This window comes from Photinus pyralis, unplaced genomic scaffold (assembly GCF_008802855.1).
Source record: "Photinus pyralis isolate 1611_PpyrPB1 unplaced genomic scaffold, Ppyr1.3 Ppyr1.4_LG5, whole genome shotgun sequence".
NCBI classification, from domain to species: domain Eukaryota; kingdom Metazoa; phylum Arthropoda; class Insecta; order Coleoptera; family Lampyridae; genus Photinus; species Photinus pyralis.
The window spans coordinates 36,466,056-36,486,068 of NW_022170596.1; the positions used below are offsets into that span (position 1 = coordinate 36,466,056).

General features: G+C 36.0%; 2 protein-coding genes and 1 long non-coding RNA gene across 4 annotated transcripts; 2 read left to right on the top strand and 1 right to left on the bottom strand.

The window, feature by feature from the left end:
• Nucleotides 1-136: 136 nt before the first annotated feature.
• LOC116172001 lies at nucleotides 137-581 on the bottom strand. Its single transcript, XR_004145569.1, has 2 exons — nucleotides 490-581; nucleotides 137-435 (listed from the first exon to the last, which is right to left on the bottom strand). It is a non-coding gene; the product is annotated as an uncharacterized LOC116172001 (long non-coding RNA).
• A 31-nt stretch (nucleotides 582-612) lies between these two features.
• LOC116171996 (MFS-type transporter SLC18B1-like) lies at nucleotides 613-3,121 on the top strand. Its single transcript, XM_031489077.1, has 12 exons — nucleotides 613-990; nucleotides 1,039-1,270; nucleotides 1,318-1,391; nucleotides 1,439-1,586; nucleotides 1,635-1,703; nucleotides 1,762-1,852; nucleotides 1,903-2,042; nucleotides 2,090-2,283; nucleotides 2,334-2,429; nucleotides 2,480-2,648; nucleotides 2,697-2,915; nucleotides 2,966-3,121. Exons 1-12 carry the CDS (start codon nucleotides 749-751, stop codon nucleotides 3,044-3,046), a joined length of 1,755 nt encoding a protein of 584 aa, XP_031344937.1. The 5' UTR covers nucleotides 613-748; the 3' UTR covers nucleotides 3,047-3,121.
• A 76-nt stretch (nucleotides 3,122-3,197) lies between these two features.
• LOC116171998 (eukaryotic translation initiation factor 2-alpha kinase 3-like) lies at nucleotides 3,198-7,004 on the top strand. 2 transcript variants are annotated; one of them, XM_031489080.1, is made up of 6 exons: nucleotides 3,198-3,259; nucleotides 3,319-3,636; nucleotides 3,683-5,336; nucleotides 5,387-6,065; nucleotides 6,115-6,320; nucleotides 6,372-7,004. In XM_031489080.1, the coding sequence occupies exons 3-6, from the start codon at nucleotides 4,854-4,856 to the stop codon at nucleotides 6,702-6,704; spliced, it is 1,701 nt and encodes a 566-aa protein (XP_031344940.1). In that variant the 5' UTR covers nucleotides 3,198-3,259; nucleotides 3,319-3,636; nucleotides 3,683-4,853; the 3' UTR covers nucleotides 6,705-7,004. The 2 variants fall into 2 exon arrangements, with proteins under 2 accessions (XP_031344940.1, XP_031344941.1); XM_031489081.1 differs by having other exon boundaries at nucleotides 3,319-3,603.
• The last annotated feature ends 13,009 nt before the right edge of the window (nucleotides 7,005-20,013 follow it).

The window sequence follows — 20,013 nt, forward strand, 5'->3', positions numbered from 1 at the left end:
CGGCGTGAAAAAGTTACTCTACTGCAGTTGGTCACTCGATATCTTTGAAAATCGTCACTACCGTAAGTATCAAAACTTGCCCTGCAAGACTATTGCTATCTCATGCTTAGATATAAATCGTAGAAAGCTCGGAAAGTCCATCAGCTATGTTTATTGTAACAAAGTTTACACTTTACATATCGAATTTTCCAGCTGACATTACCTCCTTATGACCATAGGTGTAACAAAACGCATTATCCTATCTATTGTCTCTATATGCTACTTATCGAAAATGTACAAAATTGCTCAAACTTGATTATAATAATGAAAGATAACGATAACGTAAAACTATAGGCGTCCCAGACTTTTTAATCTTGAACTTGCAAATGCCACACCATGGCGTGTGTAGATATTAAAATATTTGGAATTGTATCAAACGGAGCATATCCTTTGTACCTAGTCATATCATTTATATTAACACAAGCAAAATTTTGTAAATAACGTTATCACCTTGACCTCAACTAAATATATAATTCAATTTACACAGAGCTCTATTTTACGCGCTAGACATCTTTACTGCTGGGGGGAACGAGACAAAGCGGATAGATCAGTTTCCCAGTGCTTACTATGTCAAGTAGAACATTCTCAGTATAATGACTCGTGTTTGAAATAATCTAATTACCGCTTTTACTTGACAAAATCCGGATTAATCGATCTGTTTCCATGACATCATCACTTAGAAGATTAATGTTTAAACTTATTTGTTGATATGTCCACAGCGGAAAAGTTGAAAATGGAAATGGAAGACAAATCGTTGTATAATACCAAATCATCCGCGGAAAGTGAAGTGCACAATAAGATGTACCATAATCAGCTAATGAACAGTTGGGCTACCGAAGAAACGGGTTGGTACAACAAGGAGGTTAACGCACGAAGCAGATCTTTAACTCACTTCTCACTGGATTCATATGCAATGATGGAAATAAGTAGGATAAGGGATAGATTGTTAAGGTGAAGAACGATTACGGTTAGGGTGTGATTAAAAGCTTTTGGTTTCAGAACTAATGCACGCATAGAACGTTCCATGTTTAGATACTTCAACAGAAACCAAACAATGACATTGTTATCGTTGGCTATAGTCGACTTCATGTGTTTTTGCTCAATGTCCATAATGGCACCGTTCTTTCCAAAAGAAGCGACCGAAAAGGGTTTATCCAACACCCTTTCGGGCTTTGTGTTCAGCTTTTACGCACTAGTCATGTTTGTGACGTCTCCAATTTTTGGAAAAATTGTGAGTTTAACATTGTAACTAAAAGATTTACTTTCTGCATATTTCAGTTACCTTTGCTAGGCGCAAAATTTTTATTCATCTCAGGTATCACTTTAACTGGTACCTGCAATATACTTTTTGGGTATGTAAGTTTCGTATTGTTGTAACATGTAAGTAGTTTTTATTTAGATTATTGGAATACGTGCAAGACTACACCCTTTTTAGTACCTTATGCTTTGTGATCAGAGGATTTGAGGCTGTAGGGGCCAGTGCATTTTCTACTGCCAGTTATGTATTTGTCGTTCATAGTTTTCCCGAAAAAATAAGTTCGGTTTTGGTAAGTACAGAGAATAATCTGCTTTATGGATTGATGAGGCTTTTTTAGGGAATTTTAGAAACATTCGTGGGTTTAGGCTTGAGCGTTGGTCCAGCAATTGGAGGGGTGCTGTACTCGGTAAGTGCGCCTAATGTAAGCGAGGCGCATATCACTTGACATATTATGTTTTAGACAGTTGGGGGGATTTCAGTTGCCATTTTTTGTTTTAGGGGTTGCGATGATTGCGGTAACCCCAATAAACGTTTTCCTTCTACCCCCAGTTAATGGTAAACGTATCTACGTATGAAATAATATACTTTACAACCCTTTCTTTTAGATTTCGTCGTTGGCACCGGTGGTGGCTCCATTTTAAAGCTATTGAAAGTTCCAGCTGTGATTATAACCAGTATAGTAATTATAGTGATCTCTAGTATTTGGGCATTTCTAGATCCTACCCTGGAACCACATCTGCGAGAGGTAAATTTTTTTAAGCGCTTCCGATGTTTATAGTAAAGATTCCTTAGTTTAATTTATCGCCGGAACAAATTGGTTTAATCTTCTTTCTGTTTTCTGCGTTATACGGTATATCAAGTCCGTTCTGGGGATGGTTGACCGATAAGTTCAATAACCATTGGTCGATGATGGTCATAGGTATGGTTTTTGCAGCCATCGCTCTTTTAATTTTGGGACCATGTCCATACATACCAATATTAGTCAAGTGAGTAGGCACGTAAATTTAAGGCCGCTGTAAATTTAATATTTTCACAGCACGATTTGGTCCAATCTTCTCGCTCTCTCAATCTTGGGAATTTTCGTTGCGCTAGCTTTACTGCCAGCATTTCAAGGATTGCTAAAAAGCGCGATGTAAGTATAAACCCGGAAAAAACATCTTGTTACCCACCGCGTTTCGACAGAGATGGGGGATGTGATGACTCATTGGCCACCTACAGTTTGGTAGCGGGAGTTTGGTCGGGCATGTATTCTTTGGGTGAAGTGATTGGACCTTCACTTGGCGGCTACTTATTGCACAATTACGGTTTTGGAGTTTGCTCGACTGTAATGGCTTTAATAACTCTACTTACGGTACGATATAGTTGTCCCAAAAGGATTCACCTTAATACCACTTTTTAGGCTGGGCTGTTGTCGTTTGCGTTCCTCTTCCTCAATTTTCAAAGCAAGAGTAAACGAAGCAATAGTTACGAGTTTTCTGATAGCGGCATTAACGAATCGTGGAAAACCGATGATCATGAAGGAACCCCATTATTAAGCTCTAGAAGTAACCTTACACAGAGAAGTTACATAGAGAAAAAGGTTCACTACTACGAAAGAAGTAGGAAATACGATTATTTGGTACGTTTCAATCGAAAATGGTATAAACAATTAATGGATAATTCTTTTAGTTAGGAAATTTAGATAGGAATCAAGTGACTGACATTCGTGGAACGATCTCCATTACACCAAAAGGCGCGTGCGAAATTTAATTAGGTATTTTGTAAATGCGTTATATAAATAGGTATCATATCATATATTTATAATAAAGTTTCTTAATAGTTGTATATATATATTAATTATCCTCAAGGCCACTACTGTAGTACTCGAGATTGATTATATAAACAAGCGGTTAATCGCAGTGGAATTTTTTCTACAGGCTTGCTCTGTGGCTCTGTGGATGTTAAGCTACTTGGCTACTCTCAGTAAGTACCTATACTACACAAATTCATTGCAATTGAAAATGTTTACCATTTTCCGATAGCTGTGACTTAAAAAATGTGTCATCCAAACGGTCAAGCTTTGATCGCAGAACGGTAGCTTGATGAGATTCGTGTGGAAGGGGTCAAAGCTGGCGTCCGGTATCCTGAAGTTTCCAAGTCCGGCACTGTTCTGACGGTGGACTTTGCAGCGTTGGCAAGAAATGTATTGAATGCAAAGGACGTATTTGACTCGGCCAAAAGAACCTAAGCGGTACGCTTTAAAATGGCTCTACCACTGGATGAGAGATTATGGACGGTTTCAAAAACGTGGCGTCGTAGTGTGACTGGTAGGTATGGCATGATGGACCATTAAATTCTAGGTAAGTGTGCCGCATGGCCGTCTATGTTGAATCGATGAAATTTCAGGCGAGGATTGTCTAGGATGTGAAGTAGGTACACCTGAAATCAGCAGTAGGTTTGGTATCTGGATGTTGGCAGATCAACATTAATTTTAGCTTAGTAGATAAAGTAAAACAGTTAATAATAATAATAATAAATAGTCTTTATTGCATTAAGAAAGAATATATAAAAAAAATTATGAAAATTAAATGCGGGGCGAGATTCAGTTACAGGGGGTAGCTTCCCTGTAGCTGCTCTTACTTTGAAATTCTTATTTCAAATGTCACACGGAGCACGATATAAATGACGTTCAGAACATATGACAGTTCTGTTTCTATGGAAAATACCTAATCTTAATAATAAATAAGCTTTATTTTGCGCATAATAGAAAATAACAACAAATAATCGTATATTATATTACGGCCTAAGAGCTCTATGTGACGTAAATCGATACAAAAAAGATTTATCAGAAAAAGGTAGTTCCACTTGACAGATCGTTATACCGGGTGGTGGCTTGTACAACGCCCCATAAGAATTTCAATAGTAATTTTTTCATTTCTGATTAATGGACTTCCCTAATTATTTTAGAGATAAGATCCCAATTGCACATTACTTATTCAAAAATCAATCATAGTTATATTCTAAAAATTACACACATCAGACATTATTTTTTAAAAGAATTCTTAATTATACCAAAGAGTACCCATGGTAATGGTACGCATATAAAATTAGTTTAGTGACTGTCTGCTCCCAACGAAAAATAATAACAGTTGGAGTTTGAGGACATGCATTTTAAAGTATTATAGGAGATGCCTGATGTTGAATGAAGAAATTAGTCAGTTTCATGAAAAAGATGATTTCCTCGAGCCCAACGTGCCAGTGCTAAACAAAAATTACATCATTTGTCTGTGGAAACTTAATAGTATAAATTTTGCTTCGTAGTTTACATGACCGTTTGTATGTGAATGTGACTCACTTTTGTTCTGTGCTTTTGTATAACAGTTGCATCATTTTTCTAACCCAGTTCAAAAATATTTTTTCATCAAAATGTTCCTTAATTCAAGAAAATTTTGTTAAAAAATCATATTCAAACTAACTAATCTTAAGTTTGCCATCGATGTCATTACAAAAAGTAAAGAAATAGAGTCGACGGTTTTTAGGTTACGTACACGTCTAGAAAGTTCTAAATAGTTCTTTGATGGCAAAATCGGGAATGTCAGGAAGCAAATCCAATGAAAAGAAGGCTAGTAATAACCGTCCAAAGAAGTCATCCACGCTGGACGTTAAGAATCCTACACCGGAGACTATTAACAATGTAAACACTGTTTGTAAACCCAAACCTACGTCAACACCGACTAGTATTCTAATCGAGTCTCTAGTCAAGAATTTGTGCTCGATATGTGAACCGGATGAGCAAAAGTCGGAGAAAATTTACAACTTCATTTGCAGTAAATTGTTTGAAATGAAATTGGTAGATGAAAGTTACAACATGATCGAATTTGAAGGTATGCGTAACCAATACCAACGCGCTTTATATCACTTAGTTACGTCTGCTATTGGTAAACAACCAGTACCTTCACTGCAAGCCTTTTGGCAAAATAATGACATCACTAACGAATGGTCCCATTATTATCGAGAATTTGACGAGATTGAATATATAGCAGGTGGTGGTTTTGGGCAGGTAGGTGGTAGAATAACTTCACTGCACACTGCTCTAATAATATTCCTTAGGTTTATCGTGTAAAGCACAAGTTGGATGGGACAGATTATGCAATTAAAAAGATCGTGATACGTTCAGAAGGAATTAAGTCCATTCGTAATTACCTTTCAGAGGTGAAGACGTTTGCGAGTTTAAATCACTCGAATGTTGTCCAATATAAAGCAGCATGGTTGGAGTTGGGTGGAGCTCGTAACAAGCAGGTCGACAACAATGTATCATATACAACTGAACCTTCTGATCACAACCTAATTACTGGCGATGCAGACCAATACATTTACCCAGACGCCGCGACTGAAATGGACACATTTACTCAGAGAATGGAGGAGTCTGACTTCGAAGTTAGTTTCCAAGCCACATCGGAAATTCATCAGTATTCGCAATCTAGTAATAGCATTTTTAATAGCGATAGAAAAGTTAGAAGAAGCGCTCGGGTGAAGCGTAACAGTATTTCCGAAGGCGGGAATGCCATTTGCAAACTGGATGAAATAGAGAGTCTATACGTGCAGGCGAAAAGCGAGTTGAAATGGGCTACTCTGTACATACAGATGGCATTGTGCCAAACAACTTTAAGACATTGGTTGGAGAAACGCTATGAGACTGAACACAGTAAGGATTCAGCTTTAATTTCCGTAAATATGAATCAAGTTCACTATGATTCTGTTATGGAAATTTTAAGGCAACTTTTGTTAGGTAAGTTGGCTGTGTTCGCCTTTGACAGCACCAACACTATACTTTTTAGGTATAGAATACATTCATTCGAAACGGATCGTGCATCACGATATAAAACCAAGTAACATTTTTATCCAAATTGATAACGGTCGACTATTGGTGCAGTTAGGCGATTTCGGTTTGGCTTGCCCGCTGCAAAGTGTTAAACACAGTTTAGCGTTCGGTACAAAGCTATACGCTGCACCAGAACAATTGGCGGGAAAATGCGATTCGAAGGTAAGATATGCTCTGTACTACCGCCAAGTTGAATAATAAACATTTTTTTAGAGCGATATGTATTCTCTCGGCATTGTTTTGTTTGAGCTCGTTATGTCGTTCAGTACGGACATGGAACGTATACGTACCATTACGGAATTAAGAAGAAACGGTCTCGGTTCAGATTGTTTAGCTTCAAATGCTCAATTCACCGCGGTAATTAAAGACCTGATGGCGAGACACCCGGGCGATCGTCCCGACGCTACAACCCTAATGCAAAGGCTCAGGTTGAACCTTTCCGAGTCGGACTTGGTGCAGGAGTTACGTTCTCAGTTGGCGCAAAAAGACGACGAAATATTGAGATTACAAACTATACTAAAGAATGCTGGGCTGCACGCTACTTAGTTGGTCAGGGGAAATTTGCACTTGAAGTTTACATTTCATTTCAAGAATTATCCCACAAAAATACGTCCTGATTGACTTGGATGGATGGACGGGCGTGTGTCTTGCAAGCAAATGTTATTATTGCACTGCCTAATGTGTTTTTGTTTTATAAACGATACCAAAATCATTATAGCCATTATTTTAATGATACTTAAATGGTCGTACAATTTTGATACTCATATTTTGTACAAGTCCATGACTGAACATGTTATCATGTGAGATATTGTGATATTAAAAACTTAATAAAGTTATTACTTTTTACTGCTTTGTGTTTATTACTCTGATTATTGCATATAAATAGGTTATTGCATCTTGATTAAACTTTTGAATTTGTCCTGGTTGTTACTGTACTCTTCTGGAAACCCTTTGTGATACGGTATCCCTTATTTTAAAAATTTCTGCCAATTTTCTAAACAAGCATACCATTATCCAAACCCAAATAAAGCGACAAAATATCCAAAAAATATATTTGGAAACTATACAATTTGGATATCTTGTCGGTGGCGCGACAATATTTTCAAATTTCCAACTATTGTAGACAAAAAATTCAAATTTTTGGACTTAAATGCGTATGCACTAGTACTGGTAGAAATTGAACTCATTTTGACTAAATGAAATTCTTTCATGATGCTGCAGTTTAACCAGTACGAAGGCATCGCGGTATCGAGCATCGAGTTATTGCCTTGGAGAAAGGTCTTTAAAAATTCGAGCTAGCGTGGAAAAAACAAGTACCTATATATAATAGGGTCATTAAATCCCAAAAAGACACAAAACCTTCCCTAATTTAATAGACAAATGTAAAAGCAGCGACTAGTTTCGACCAACGATCATCTTCTGGTTTGAACCTGAGTATGAATTTGTCGCTTTCGATGGCGTCTTCCACCTACGCCCGACTTTTCATTTATTAATTAAATATAAATTAATTTTACATCATGGATCTAAAGACTACATTTAATGACGATATATTTTAATGTTATAGTTTAATTTTTATCGTTTTTTCCCCTTGCTGCTTTTCAAATTTTGTAATGTGTACTTTGAGAATGTTTAAAAAAATTTTAATCTGTACCTTTGAATATAGACTACCATTTTATAATCAAAGATCTGTACTCTCCTTATTGGATAAAATCCTTATTTTGATCCGGCTATTAGGTACACATGACCCAAATTGTAGGGATAATTTCTGATGTACATACACGCATACAACCGGATTTATCATTTATTAAACATGGGATGCTGCAATAGCTATAAAACAATTTGTTTATCATTTTATAATGTATTACTTATTGAGGATTGCGGAATCTGTGTAAGTGGTATACAGCTCCTGCCTACTTGAGGTCTTATTGTACATATAGGTGGAAGTTGAGGAGATAACAATAGGAAAGTATTTCGATTTAAAAGATTATAGAGATTTACTTAATACCGTTTTCCTAACAGGGGCGCCGGAAGAAAATGCGCTAGGGAGGGGCCCTTACATTTTTGAAATAGAAAATGTTACCCAACTATTTTTAAATTAGTAAATCAATAGGATACGCAGCTAAATCATATATCCAATAAAAACTATTGGTGTAATAGGTACATATTAGACACAAAACAAAACAAGAACAAAAGTAACAAAGTTACAGTAGTTTACTAAAAAAAAATGAAATTAATAGCAAACTATATTATACAATTTGCTGTGGTTAGTACAGATACCACCCGTACACCGGCGCATATGCGCGTTCTACCTTCTTTTAGGTCTAACAATATGTGTACCAACTTTGGTTCCAATCGGTTCAGCCGTTTAGCCGTTAATGAGAGTTTAACACACTTGTGCATATACGCTATTCTCCCCGAAAGTTTTTCAGCTCTTCTTTTTATATCTAAGAATATGCGTGTACCAAATTTGGTTACAATAACAGTACACTGTACAGACAGACCGACATCATCAAAATTTTGTTGGAATCGGAATCCTGGTGCTTCAAAACGTGTATTTGCGTAAAAAAGTTGGGGGGGGGGGTCTTTTTTTACCACAATGCAATACCTCCCTTACTAACGTGCAGGTGATAAAAATTACAGTCTGTAAGGCAAATTCGAGGGCAAATTGTAACATTTAACTATTTTACTACTCAAAACTATAACTAAATTACCAACCATAATGTTATTGATTACAATGTGGAATGTAGAGTAGGGTAAAACAATGTAGGTACCTAATTATTTCGAAAGAATAAAAATTCCTCTGACGTGATGATTTTGTCTGCCTGTGCGTCTGTTCCTCGTCTAACTCAAGAACGAAAAGACACAGCGATGTCAAATCTTCGCCAATCGATTTCTACGAGTTCGAGAATCAGTGCTATTGAATATGAGCCGGATGAAAAGTCTGGTTTCACAATACGAGCTGAGTAACAAAAAATTCCCCTACTGAATCGTATGCGATTCTTCGTATATTCATCACTTTATGTGCATCTATTCCATAACAAGTTAAAAACTTGGTCACTCGCGACCAACGAAAGCGCATTTTCCTCGCACAGAATCGGTAATAGTTCGGGAAGGGTGACTAATCCAAAAAGTCTTTTGCCGTTCTGGTCTTGAGGCTGTGCTACACAGTATAAGAAACACACCACAACGAAAAAGCCTAAAGTGGAGGACTAGTAATGGTAAAGACGGACAAAGTGCGGACAATAGCGTTCGTTTTTCTTTTAGAAAATGCGCTAAAAAGCGCCGAACCGAAATATGTAAGTGACATGACAAATTGTCATTGATGTTTTTCCAAAACAAACAGCCACCCTGCGGTCTTCGGTTAATTTAATCTCTATATAGTCTATAACTCTATACAATATGCATGGGAACTTTATGGACATTGAAGTAACTCAATAAGGTTATAAAAGGTTTACCTACTTTTGCTTTGTCACCGAACAGCGATGGGACAGGAAAAGGTGGCTGTATTTTGGTTTTATTGTGAGCTTTCAACATTTTCTAAAATGGATTAAGTGATTTCTCAAATCCCAGGGAGGGGCCCGGGCCCCTCCTTGCCCTTTAGTAGCGGCGCCCATGTTTCCTAACACAAATAACCCAGCGTCCCTAACAAGTCCAACATTTATTTTTTTGAGCATCGACATTAGCTACAATCATTGAATAAAAAATTCAATGCTACAATTAACATGCGGGGTGGTGGCTTGACGAACGCACCATAGAATAGGAATTTCAATAGTAATTTTTTAATGCCCGATTATTGACTTCCCTAATTATTAAAAAATGGGTCCCGTCCCGTTTTAAAGTAGATAATGCCATCATGGAATTATGAAATCAAACGAAAAAGCGCCTGCATTTGCCAGCAGCATTGATTTATATTGTGTTAATCAGTGCTTTGTTTGATCTCAAAACTGCCATAAGAGAGCATTAGTTTATACCGTGTGTCCCAGGGAGAACGCACCATATAGAGACTTTCGCGAAGGATCCAGCAGGTCTTTGATATGTAATTGAAGTTAGCGTTCAACGTAAGGTACGTTATTGCGCTAATTGCCTGATGCTAGAAAGAGATTGGAGTACTACGTTAAAGAAGCTCATTTCAAAGACCTCGTGGATACTTCGCGAAAAAATACATTACCGTTTCCCTATGGTGTATCCTATACCTGGGACACACTGTATGAATCGCGTCGTAATTTTGTTTTTGAATTTCGGAATTCACATCAACAAATTCGATATGAAAACTTGCAATGTATTGTGGATCATCGAGTGCAAAAAATAATCTACAAACATATGTCACTTCGGCATATAATGCGCCGAGGGCACAAAAAAGTTTATTCAATGGTTAAAGGTTAGTTGCAATACGAGTAAATCAATTTGAGAGGAAAAATATACCAATTACTCTGAAATTTAACATAAAATAAATGACTATACCTATATACCTACTTTATTAATATACAGTGAATTTTTTTTAAATGCGAACATAGGAGTTTGCATGCAATGTAATTTGCCTATGTTCGATTAAAAAAAAACACATCAATCTATTGAGTAGTTCAAATGAGTAGTAGATACAAGTGACAGCTGTCACATTTTTAAAAATACCGCCGTCCAATTTAATTACGAAATCGGTTGTTTTTGCTTAGAATGTCAAGGAGGACACTTCGAACATTTATTGTAATTGTTTTCGTTATTTATTTTCTTCATTTATGTATTGAATAGATCAAATTAGTAGAATATCAGGTGCACATGAACTACAAATAATTGAAGGTTGGTTCACAATGAGTTGTGGTGTCAGTGCGTGCTCTGTGAGGTCATGTTATCGTAAGTTTAAGAAAAATGTATCCTAAAGTTGCTATGGCCTCACATGACTTCTTTAAACAAATCTTACCAAGTGCTCTTCATCATAAAGACTATAGAATTGCTGTTCATAGTCACACAAGTTGCGCGTTTTGCTGGTGGGAATGTGAACCGCGCACACCTCATAGATTGATGTGTTTTTTTTTAAATCGAACATAGGGAAATTACATTGCATGCAAACTCCTATGTTCGCATTAAAAAAAAACTCACTGTAGGTAGTGATGCTAAGTAATACCATTGTATTTATAAACGACAAACAATTTGAAAGCCATAATTAACAAAAAAAAACACTTTCATGTACTTTTTTGCGCGATCGGTCATTTCTGGCTATTTACCATGTGTGTTTCCATGACAGTACGTAGAATTTACCAGTTGCTATGATTACGACGACGCCAAAATTACTTACCGATCTAAAAACAGAACAGCAAAAATACTTACCGACGCCTTTTTAAAAATCAACAGTCTTACATTACATTTAATCTTTAATTATTGTTAGGTACATTAAACGTACAATTTGTGCTGTTGTTTCCTATAGAAAGACGCTCATAAAGTCATAAAGGAAGTGCAAAGCTAGCAACCTACATCAGACACATGTACAATTTTATGAAATTATTAATTTCAATTTTGACAAATAAACTGGTTACCTAGTGATGTACACCATACCACTTCGATCATTTCGATTTATTCTGCTCGTTAATTTCTTAGTGCATATTTATATTGGTTACATAATTTTAATTTCGATCGCGCAAAAAATTTTATAAGCACGTCGAACGTTAAGGGTTACCGTTCTCAGACAATAATTGGAGTCGTCGCTTCGCTCCTCCTCCAAACAATTGTCTTCGAACGGTAAAAATCCCTTACCGTTCTCCATACTTAATATACTAATTAGAATTAGACTACAAGAGCAACATAACTTTATCGATTTTTTTTCAAATTTTTATTACTTATAAACACTAAATGAAAGAGTGAATCAAAAGAATCAAAGATTACTACAAAATTATGTAGCTAGTAATTATAGGGACAAAATTTTTTTTGTTCAGGTTGTTGACCTAACACATCCACTCTTCAAATATGGTCGAAGGATGCACAAAAAAAATCGGTTCTATACGTAATGTCGGTTTTTGCGTTTGCTTATTGTTACTGAGCTGACAGGTATAACGTACCAAAAAAAATTGGATGGGTTATAGGAGCACAAATTGCCCAATAAAATTTCCGAAACCTATCGTGTCTATTATACGACCGGATAAATTATAGAAAAGAAGCTGTCGTTCATGTAATTTTTACATTTTGGTTCGTGCCTTCTCAAAATTGTTCTCATGACCTACATTTCTACAATGTAATTTGTTGTGGTGAACCCTATTTTATGTGCACGCAATTATAGCGCCTTCGGAAAACCCTACACTTGTATTATGATAATCACTTCTGTCACTTTACGAGCGGCAAAGTTTCTCTAATACCGTGCATTAAACAATTACCTGCGTTTGCTTTTAATGGTAACCAAATTATGTATTTGTCAACAGGACGAAAAAGCTCCCCCGGAAGAGTAGCTAGCGTGCCAATTAAAGGGATGGCTCACGGTTGTTGAATTAATAACTTAGATGATTGATAAGGGTTGTTAGAACATGATTGAGCTTTTCGCCATGAAACAATCTAAGGCAGGTGGTGGCAAAAAGTTCGAGCTGCACGATTTGATAATTTGGGAGTTCTTGAATGGGCCCTTCAAATCAATAGTGCGACGCCAGCGACGGTAAGCGCCAGTCTGTAGACGCATGTCGTCGTTTTCGTATACACTTGTAATCTAACCTATAAATTCGCGTTGTAACATTTTGCATGTTTGAAAAATGTGCTCCTTTCTGTTATAGCAGCATGGAAGTTGTACTAATTTGTGTATGTAGTAATTGCCGGTGTAGATATGTGCGTGCGTAAAATAAAATTAAAATTTTCCAAACATGTGGAATAAGTTTGTTCTTGGGAAGGTTTTCAGTGGAGATTGATCTTTTAATAACTTTTGGATATTCTAACTCTTCTAGATCTTCCAACAATGATCCATCAACCTCGTCAATCCACTTCCAGTAAGTATTATGCTCGATAGTTAAATAATACCTAAATTAACAAAGAAGAGAAACTCCTGTTGCTTTATTAGAGGTCTTATAATTCTACAAAAGTGGAGCAAGTGGTTGGTAAAAAAACAGAATGAATTATTCTAAAACACTGTTTGAATCGATTTCAAACGCAATGCTAACACGCAATCACTTCGTCTTAACTACATTATAAGTACCTAATTGCAATTCATTCAATACGGGCTAGCCATGCCAGGAAGAAATGTATTACCTCCCTATAAAAGAAATAGGAAGAGGAAGAGTTTTAGAATGAAACCGTAAAAGGTAAAAGGGATTGCAAATGATGTTTTGAAGTAAAGCGTGTTGCAATTATATATTGACGCACTAAAACGTTCGTTTATAAAACCATACAGTGGAAAAAACTTGCATAATAGGATTTAATGTACGGTTTTCTTAAGGTCGTTATTTAAAATCATCTTCTATAATGCGAATTTTAGTATCTACCTACCAAGACAATTATATTTACATTACTGGAAGCATGCTGAGATTCAATCTTTGTTGCGTGAAGATGCCAATATCGTGTTTGATTACGTATATTTACTTATGATGTTTGAGCCGGGGGCCAATAATAGTTGCATCACGTCCACTTATCGCAACTACGTGCAATACTTGTATTTCAAAATCCACTCTGCTAATACGTTTTGCAAGTGTATAACTTACATTCAAGAACCCTCTCGCCATCAGGGAAAATTGCAGTAAAGCGACAAGTAATTTACGAATGGTATAAATAATTCCGCGAGAAACGAAAACGAAAAACGTATAGCGAATGCTGACATATTTCACATATTGTGCCAAAACTAAAACGATTAGAAGAGAAGTAGGTATATTATGACACAGTTAACCCTGTGATGTATCACCAACGCTAAACTTAACGTGCAGGTTATCTGTAGAAAACGTAATGTAACATGATTAACGCAAAATAACGTTTTTTGGCAGATAACCTGCACGTTACGTTTGACGTTTGTGATACATCACAGTTCTGATTGTCACTGGAGACGAGTGATGATGCTGGAAGTCGATGACCATGGAAAATTATGTTAATAGTGACGGGGGTTCAAAACTACTCGGCAAAGAAGGGCTTGATAACCCTTTCCCTAAGCCCTAAGCACCTTTATGGTAGTGTTCTGGAAATTGCAATGGGACTGTCACTGTGCTGGGAGGTATTCCATACCCCCCCAGACCCCAAAGGTCCTATTTTCCATACTGAAGGTAACGTATCACCAAATGAGCTGCCCGTGCACCTTCACTTCTCTTTAGCCATGGGGCAATGAATCTAAGCGAATCCACAACTGATAGAAATTGAGGATTTTAAAGTAGTGTCCCATTTTATCCACATCACTAGTGTCGCTTTCAATCTATGCTGCCCTTATATCGACATGCTGCTCACTGGCGGTACACAAAATGCTCCTAAATGTCTCCAGGCTCTCGCAAATAACCATGAACACCATGTATCCAGTCCATTACGAAAGAACGCTACTTGATATCCCCCGAGCATGGGTCAACTCTCAACCTTTCATTCACCTCATTAACACTTGTGCTATGGTTAAATCTGACCGTAATCCTGACCAAAACTTTTGTACCATCCCTTATTCGTCGATGTGGAAATCACCACGCAACGTAAAGTTTTGCAGAAGAGGTTTCAAGGTAAGTTGGGTCGATTCCTGTACGGATTGTTTCACGCAAATCGTTATCTAAAAGTGTTCCAGGTTCTCATTGATAATTTAAATTTGAAAATGTGCATACCAACATGGCTTCTTATGATCTATTGAAAGAAAATATTATCGTTTCACTTCCGGTTTTACCGGATGTGGATAGCAACGTTCTTATTTTAAATGTAACACCCGGTATTTTATTGCCTTTTCGAAATTTACACGAAACCATTGAATAAAGTGCTTATTCAATGACGAAAGTCTACGTCGTTTGATACCACATTTCCCTATACCCAGCATCAAAGTTTTCGTTGTACAATATTTTTCAAAATTTTTGAAGTTTGACTACTTTTCTTTTGAGCCATGTACCTAATAATTAACGTGGGAGTCTTGTAATTGAGCCAATAAAACCAAATAGAAAGTTTCACAAAATCGGTTATCCTACTCCGCAAGAGGTCTAAAAACGCTACCTTTTACCACCAGAGTTTACGTTTCTTAGTTGGACTCATCACGCGCAATTATTTTTTACGGTAATCAAAAGAGTAGGTATACGTTCCAGTAAATTTTGTGTATGTTTTGTCAGGTTTATATCGTTTAAATCTTTTTAGATTTTCGTTGGTCCCTTATGCTCTAGATCTCTTGGCCACTTTTTTAGAGCTTTAGAGTTTATCAATCGTGGTGTGTAAACAAACGCATTGCCTAAAAAAAATAAGTCAAGTCTATAATAGTATTAATTACATTAATTTTAAGTAAAGGTAGTCTTGACTTATTTTTTTAGACAGGCCATTTCCAATGTGTGCTCGTCAGCAAATGCCAATTGACCCCCTCGCCCTACACAACGGATCCTGAGGGCTTTGGTAATAATATACTTTTCTATCTGAACGAAATTCAATATGTGTCTTGAACTTTATCACCTCCTAAATTCAATTAAGTATTAGGTAGTGCTGTAGTGCCCTAAAATAAAACCGCAGGTATAGCTACGTGGAATTTGAAACTTTGTAAGGTTCGATCTCCTTATTAATCATGAACGGCTGCGAAAAGACAATGAATTCGTGAGATAAATTGAGGACGGCTCCATATACGTGCGCTGCGTACAAGAAGTTAACCTTTATATTTCGATCGCATATTTTCTCCGGTGGTCGTTGTTCTGACGTGATATTATGTCACATATTTCTTAAACTAAAATAAGAAAAATCACACTGAAAAGATTTTCAAGAGAACAAATTGTGAAAAGATACATTTTTTAAACAAGCTTGACAACAACGCCGAACGTATACACAAAAAGCGAAGAATTTGTATACCTAGCTTTAATGAGAAAATCAAGAAATAATGAACAAACCGCCATTCGTATTCATACAACATAGCTCTGAAAACCCTATTCGTCGATGCTTCTACCTTAATTAGATCGCTCTACAAAAACTCAATTTTAAAGAAATAATACATTGTCGTGTTGTCCTTGCTGGTTTATAGATATATATTGTGTCTTCAAAAGACGTTACAATGTAAAAAATGAAACAGAATTCAATCACGCTCTTATTTAACCTGAACATTGTGTACATAGGAAAACCATGAGAAAGCAGGAGAAAGCTCATAATAGATACCTACCTATTCCCACCTCAACAACGTATAAATTACATGTCACGAGTTGCTTTCCAACTACCTGGTTTTGGTGAGTAGGAGTAAGAAATTGGTCCATTGATCAAATGTTTCAGAATTTAGTCTCTCAATTTCAGTATGGCACCACTAGGTATAACATCAGTTACATAATTATAATTTCTAAATACTCGGCTGGCTTGTATTTGCATTATCTGGATGAAATTATGACATTTTTCTTTAAGTTTATTTGCGTTTTACATCTGATGAGACGGTAAAGTTGGCGAAATATTGGTTATTCTCAGGGTCGCTGGAATAAAGTTAACTGTAAAGGGTTACCTCAAATTCGTCTCCTCTATGCTTGAATAACGTGCATCTCAAACATTCTTTTGTACACTAATATCTAGTTATAGTACTTACATTTCCAGTGTGATCACGCTATTATTATTACTGCCATATGGAAGAATGTGCAGAATTACTGAAATCACGTCTTAAATAATGCCAATTAGGAAAATATTTTATCTATCTGGTATAGGGTAACTTCATTAGAACCCCAATTTTGGCATGCCATCACGAATTAACTCTAAAGGGGAAAGGCAAAGGATTCTTTTAAATGTGAACAGTATATATTGCACTCAGCAGTAAATTGGTGAAAATTTGGAAACGTTTACGTATAACGTATACTCTACAGTTGTACTATATGGTCTAAGAACACCACTTTAGACCAACATCAGGGTGTTCTGTGATCGGCATTTTCTCCTGGTGAGCACTATAACTACCTACGTATCAAAAACTATAATATGCCTTAAATTGGATTAACAGCCTGTACATAACTTCAACCTTCCTCTAACAAATGATGCAGCTAACTCTGACTTCAAAACAAGAGAAAAGAAATAAGTAAGCTAATAAAGCAATTTTCCTAAACTCGCAATTCCTATAAACGTAATTGAAACGATATTCTCAATAGAACTTCTTCGTACATGAGAATACATTATGCAAATAAAAACTACCCCTAAGTATGGCGACTTCGTCAACATTGCGCAATTTTTACAAGGCTTTGCAAATTCAAATTTATAAAAGCAAACAGCCTAACAAATTGACAAGAAAGTAATTCAAAACAATTACCCTACGTCCTATGCTAATTACAGCAATTATAAAGGGAAATAAAGGATACATTTACCTATATTTGCGAATTAAACACATACCACCAAAAGCTATCTACGTTCTGCCGCCTCAGTTAAAACTTCGCACTTTTCTCATTCTCGCTTGAAGACAGCAAAATCATCCTCTCTTTTTCGCTACTAGTGAAAAGCATGACGCGCATTCACTTACGAACTCTCGTCCTTGTGCAATTTGAATTGCTTAGATTCGCGGTAAAACATTTCCAGTGCCGTAGATTGAGTTTTTTTTCTCCTTAAATGAAATGCATAAAAGCGGGAACGATACATTCAAAAACTGCCAGATGTTACGTCACAAACTAATATCACCATTTATTTTCTGGACAATAGGGTTGCATAACAAGGGGGTTGTTAGGTATCTCTTACCTATTGAAAATTTCTTCTTCCTCCTGAAAAAATACTTTAAAACCTGATTCTCTGATTAGCTTTCTTACTAAATTAAACGCAAAATTACAAGGTTTTGAATAGGTATATTGACGCAAAAACAATCAAATCTTGAATGGCTCCAATTTACATTTCCTTTTTTTACGGGATTTGCTATGTGTAGTTTTCGCTATAAAGTTTAAATTCTTAGATCAGATTGTTGGCCATTACTTTTTTATAAATTACCTTAATCTGAATTCAAATGGAATGGCACTATACGGCATTTAGCGGATTCATAAATAGTAGGCAAAAATACATGCAATAGAGACAGTTTTAAATTTGTACCGAGTTGTATTTTTAATACTTTTCTGCTTCAATTAATTGTAAGTTACGGAAATAAAGATTCAGATCTCTAATTTTACATAAATTGAATCAATACCTCTTATAAAATACCCCGATAATGCACACACAACAATAAGTTCGGAACGGTCTCCTTACAATAATCCGAAGAAAATAAATCAGGTGTTGATGTAGATTGAAACTTGCCGGCGAAATCAAAAATTCGTAAATTAACGGTTAACGGGTTTTAGAAATTTTTAGTCACAGCAAAGGAGATATTTTTTTAATTAAACCAGACGATTTTTGAACCTAACTTTCGGTGAATGTTTTTTCGGTTACGGGGTACGGGCACTTATATTAAATTCGGTGTTACGGACTCCATCGGAAAATCACCCAGTATGTTTAATTATTATGTTCTTGCGACTCCTATTTATGCGACGAGAAATCGGAAATTTGACGGGCCAAGTACTTCAATATTTTGTCGCCATTTTTCTCACTTTTATGTAAATAACTATTGTTGGATCTAGGAGATGGCAGGCTCGCCTTACGACTAGCCAGTCAACTTCTCCAATCGCCAGTAATATCACATACCTGGCTAATACTGTCAAACGCTATGGCATTATAGGGCGTAACGTTTTAACTAGCACCTTTGCTAGCACCAAATTCAACGAAAACTGTTAAATTTACAATTAGAGGGTTAATTTTTTACTGATTTCTTACAGAAAAGGGAAAATTTTGTTTCTACACTGTATAACTTAAATTAAATGAGTTTACAATAATTTCTTCATGGAATGTGGTGCGTGTATTTTTTATCCTGACATGCAAATTTGTCACGCAACCGAACGCGTCAGAACAGGGACTGTATTCTTCGTTCGAGATAATAAAATAAATTTTTTCCTGGTTTTTATACCTTTGGTGTTTTTCATAAATACGCACTTACGGATTACGAAAGAATGTTTTTTCTTTCTGCTAAGCATTTACTAGATAGATACTGCGGAATACGTTTTTAATTCAACCGCGAGGATTTCTGCTTTGATTTGCAAATTACAAGGTGTCTTTGTTGATATAATTCCTTGATACAAATTGAACAAGTTTTTATTTCGCGCTTTTAATCCTAAGATGAAAACTTTCGTTTCTAGATCCTAAAGTAAAACAGTAATTTCATTATATACACTATGAACTGCCGTAAAGTACGATTCATGTTCAAAATGCTTAACTTTTTGGAACTGGACTGAATTTCAAACCGCGAATGCCTGGTAGCTCCCAAAAAGTAATCCCCCTTAATTACTGAGTAAATTTTTCACTCCCAAAAAGACCGGATTGTTAATGAAGGCGAGCTTTAATTAATTCCCATCGGTTAAAGCTTTTACTTCTACCAATCCCAACTAGTTCTAGGTTTTAAAGTAGATATAAAATTATATATTTAATTAGTTATATTATTATTTATCTTTAAACCGATATTAATGTGGATATAAAATTATAATTTACCTATGAGTGGACCTCCTTACATTGCGTAGATCAGTATAACGTAAAACTATCGTGGAAAACGCTTACTGCGTACATTTTTTTGTAATAATTATAAAATGTAGAGCTGAAGTGTTCCATGCAATTTTATCTTTAAACCGATATTAATGTGGATATAAAATTATAATTTACCTATGAGTGGACCTCCTTACATTGCGTAGATCAGTATAACGTAAAACTATCGTGGAAAACGCTTACTGCGTAC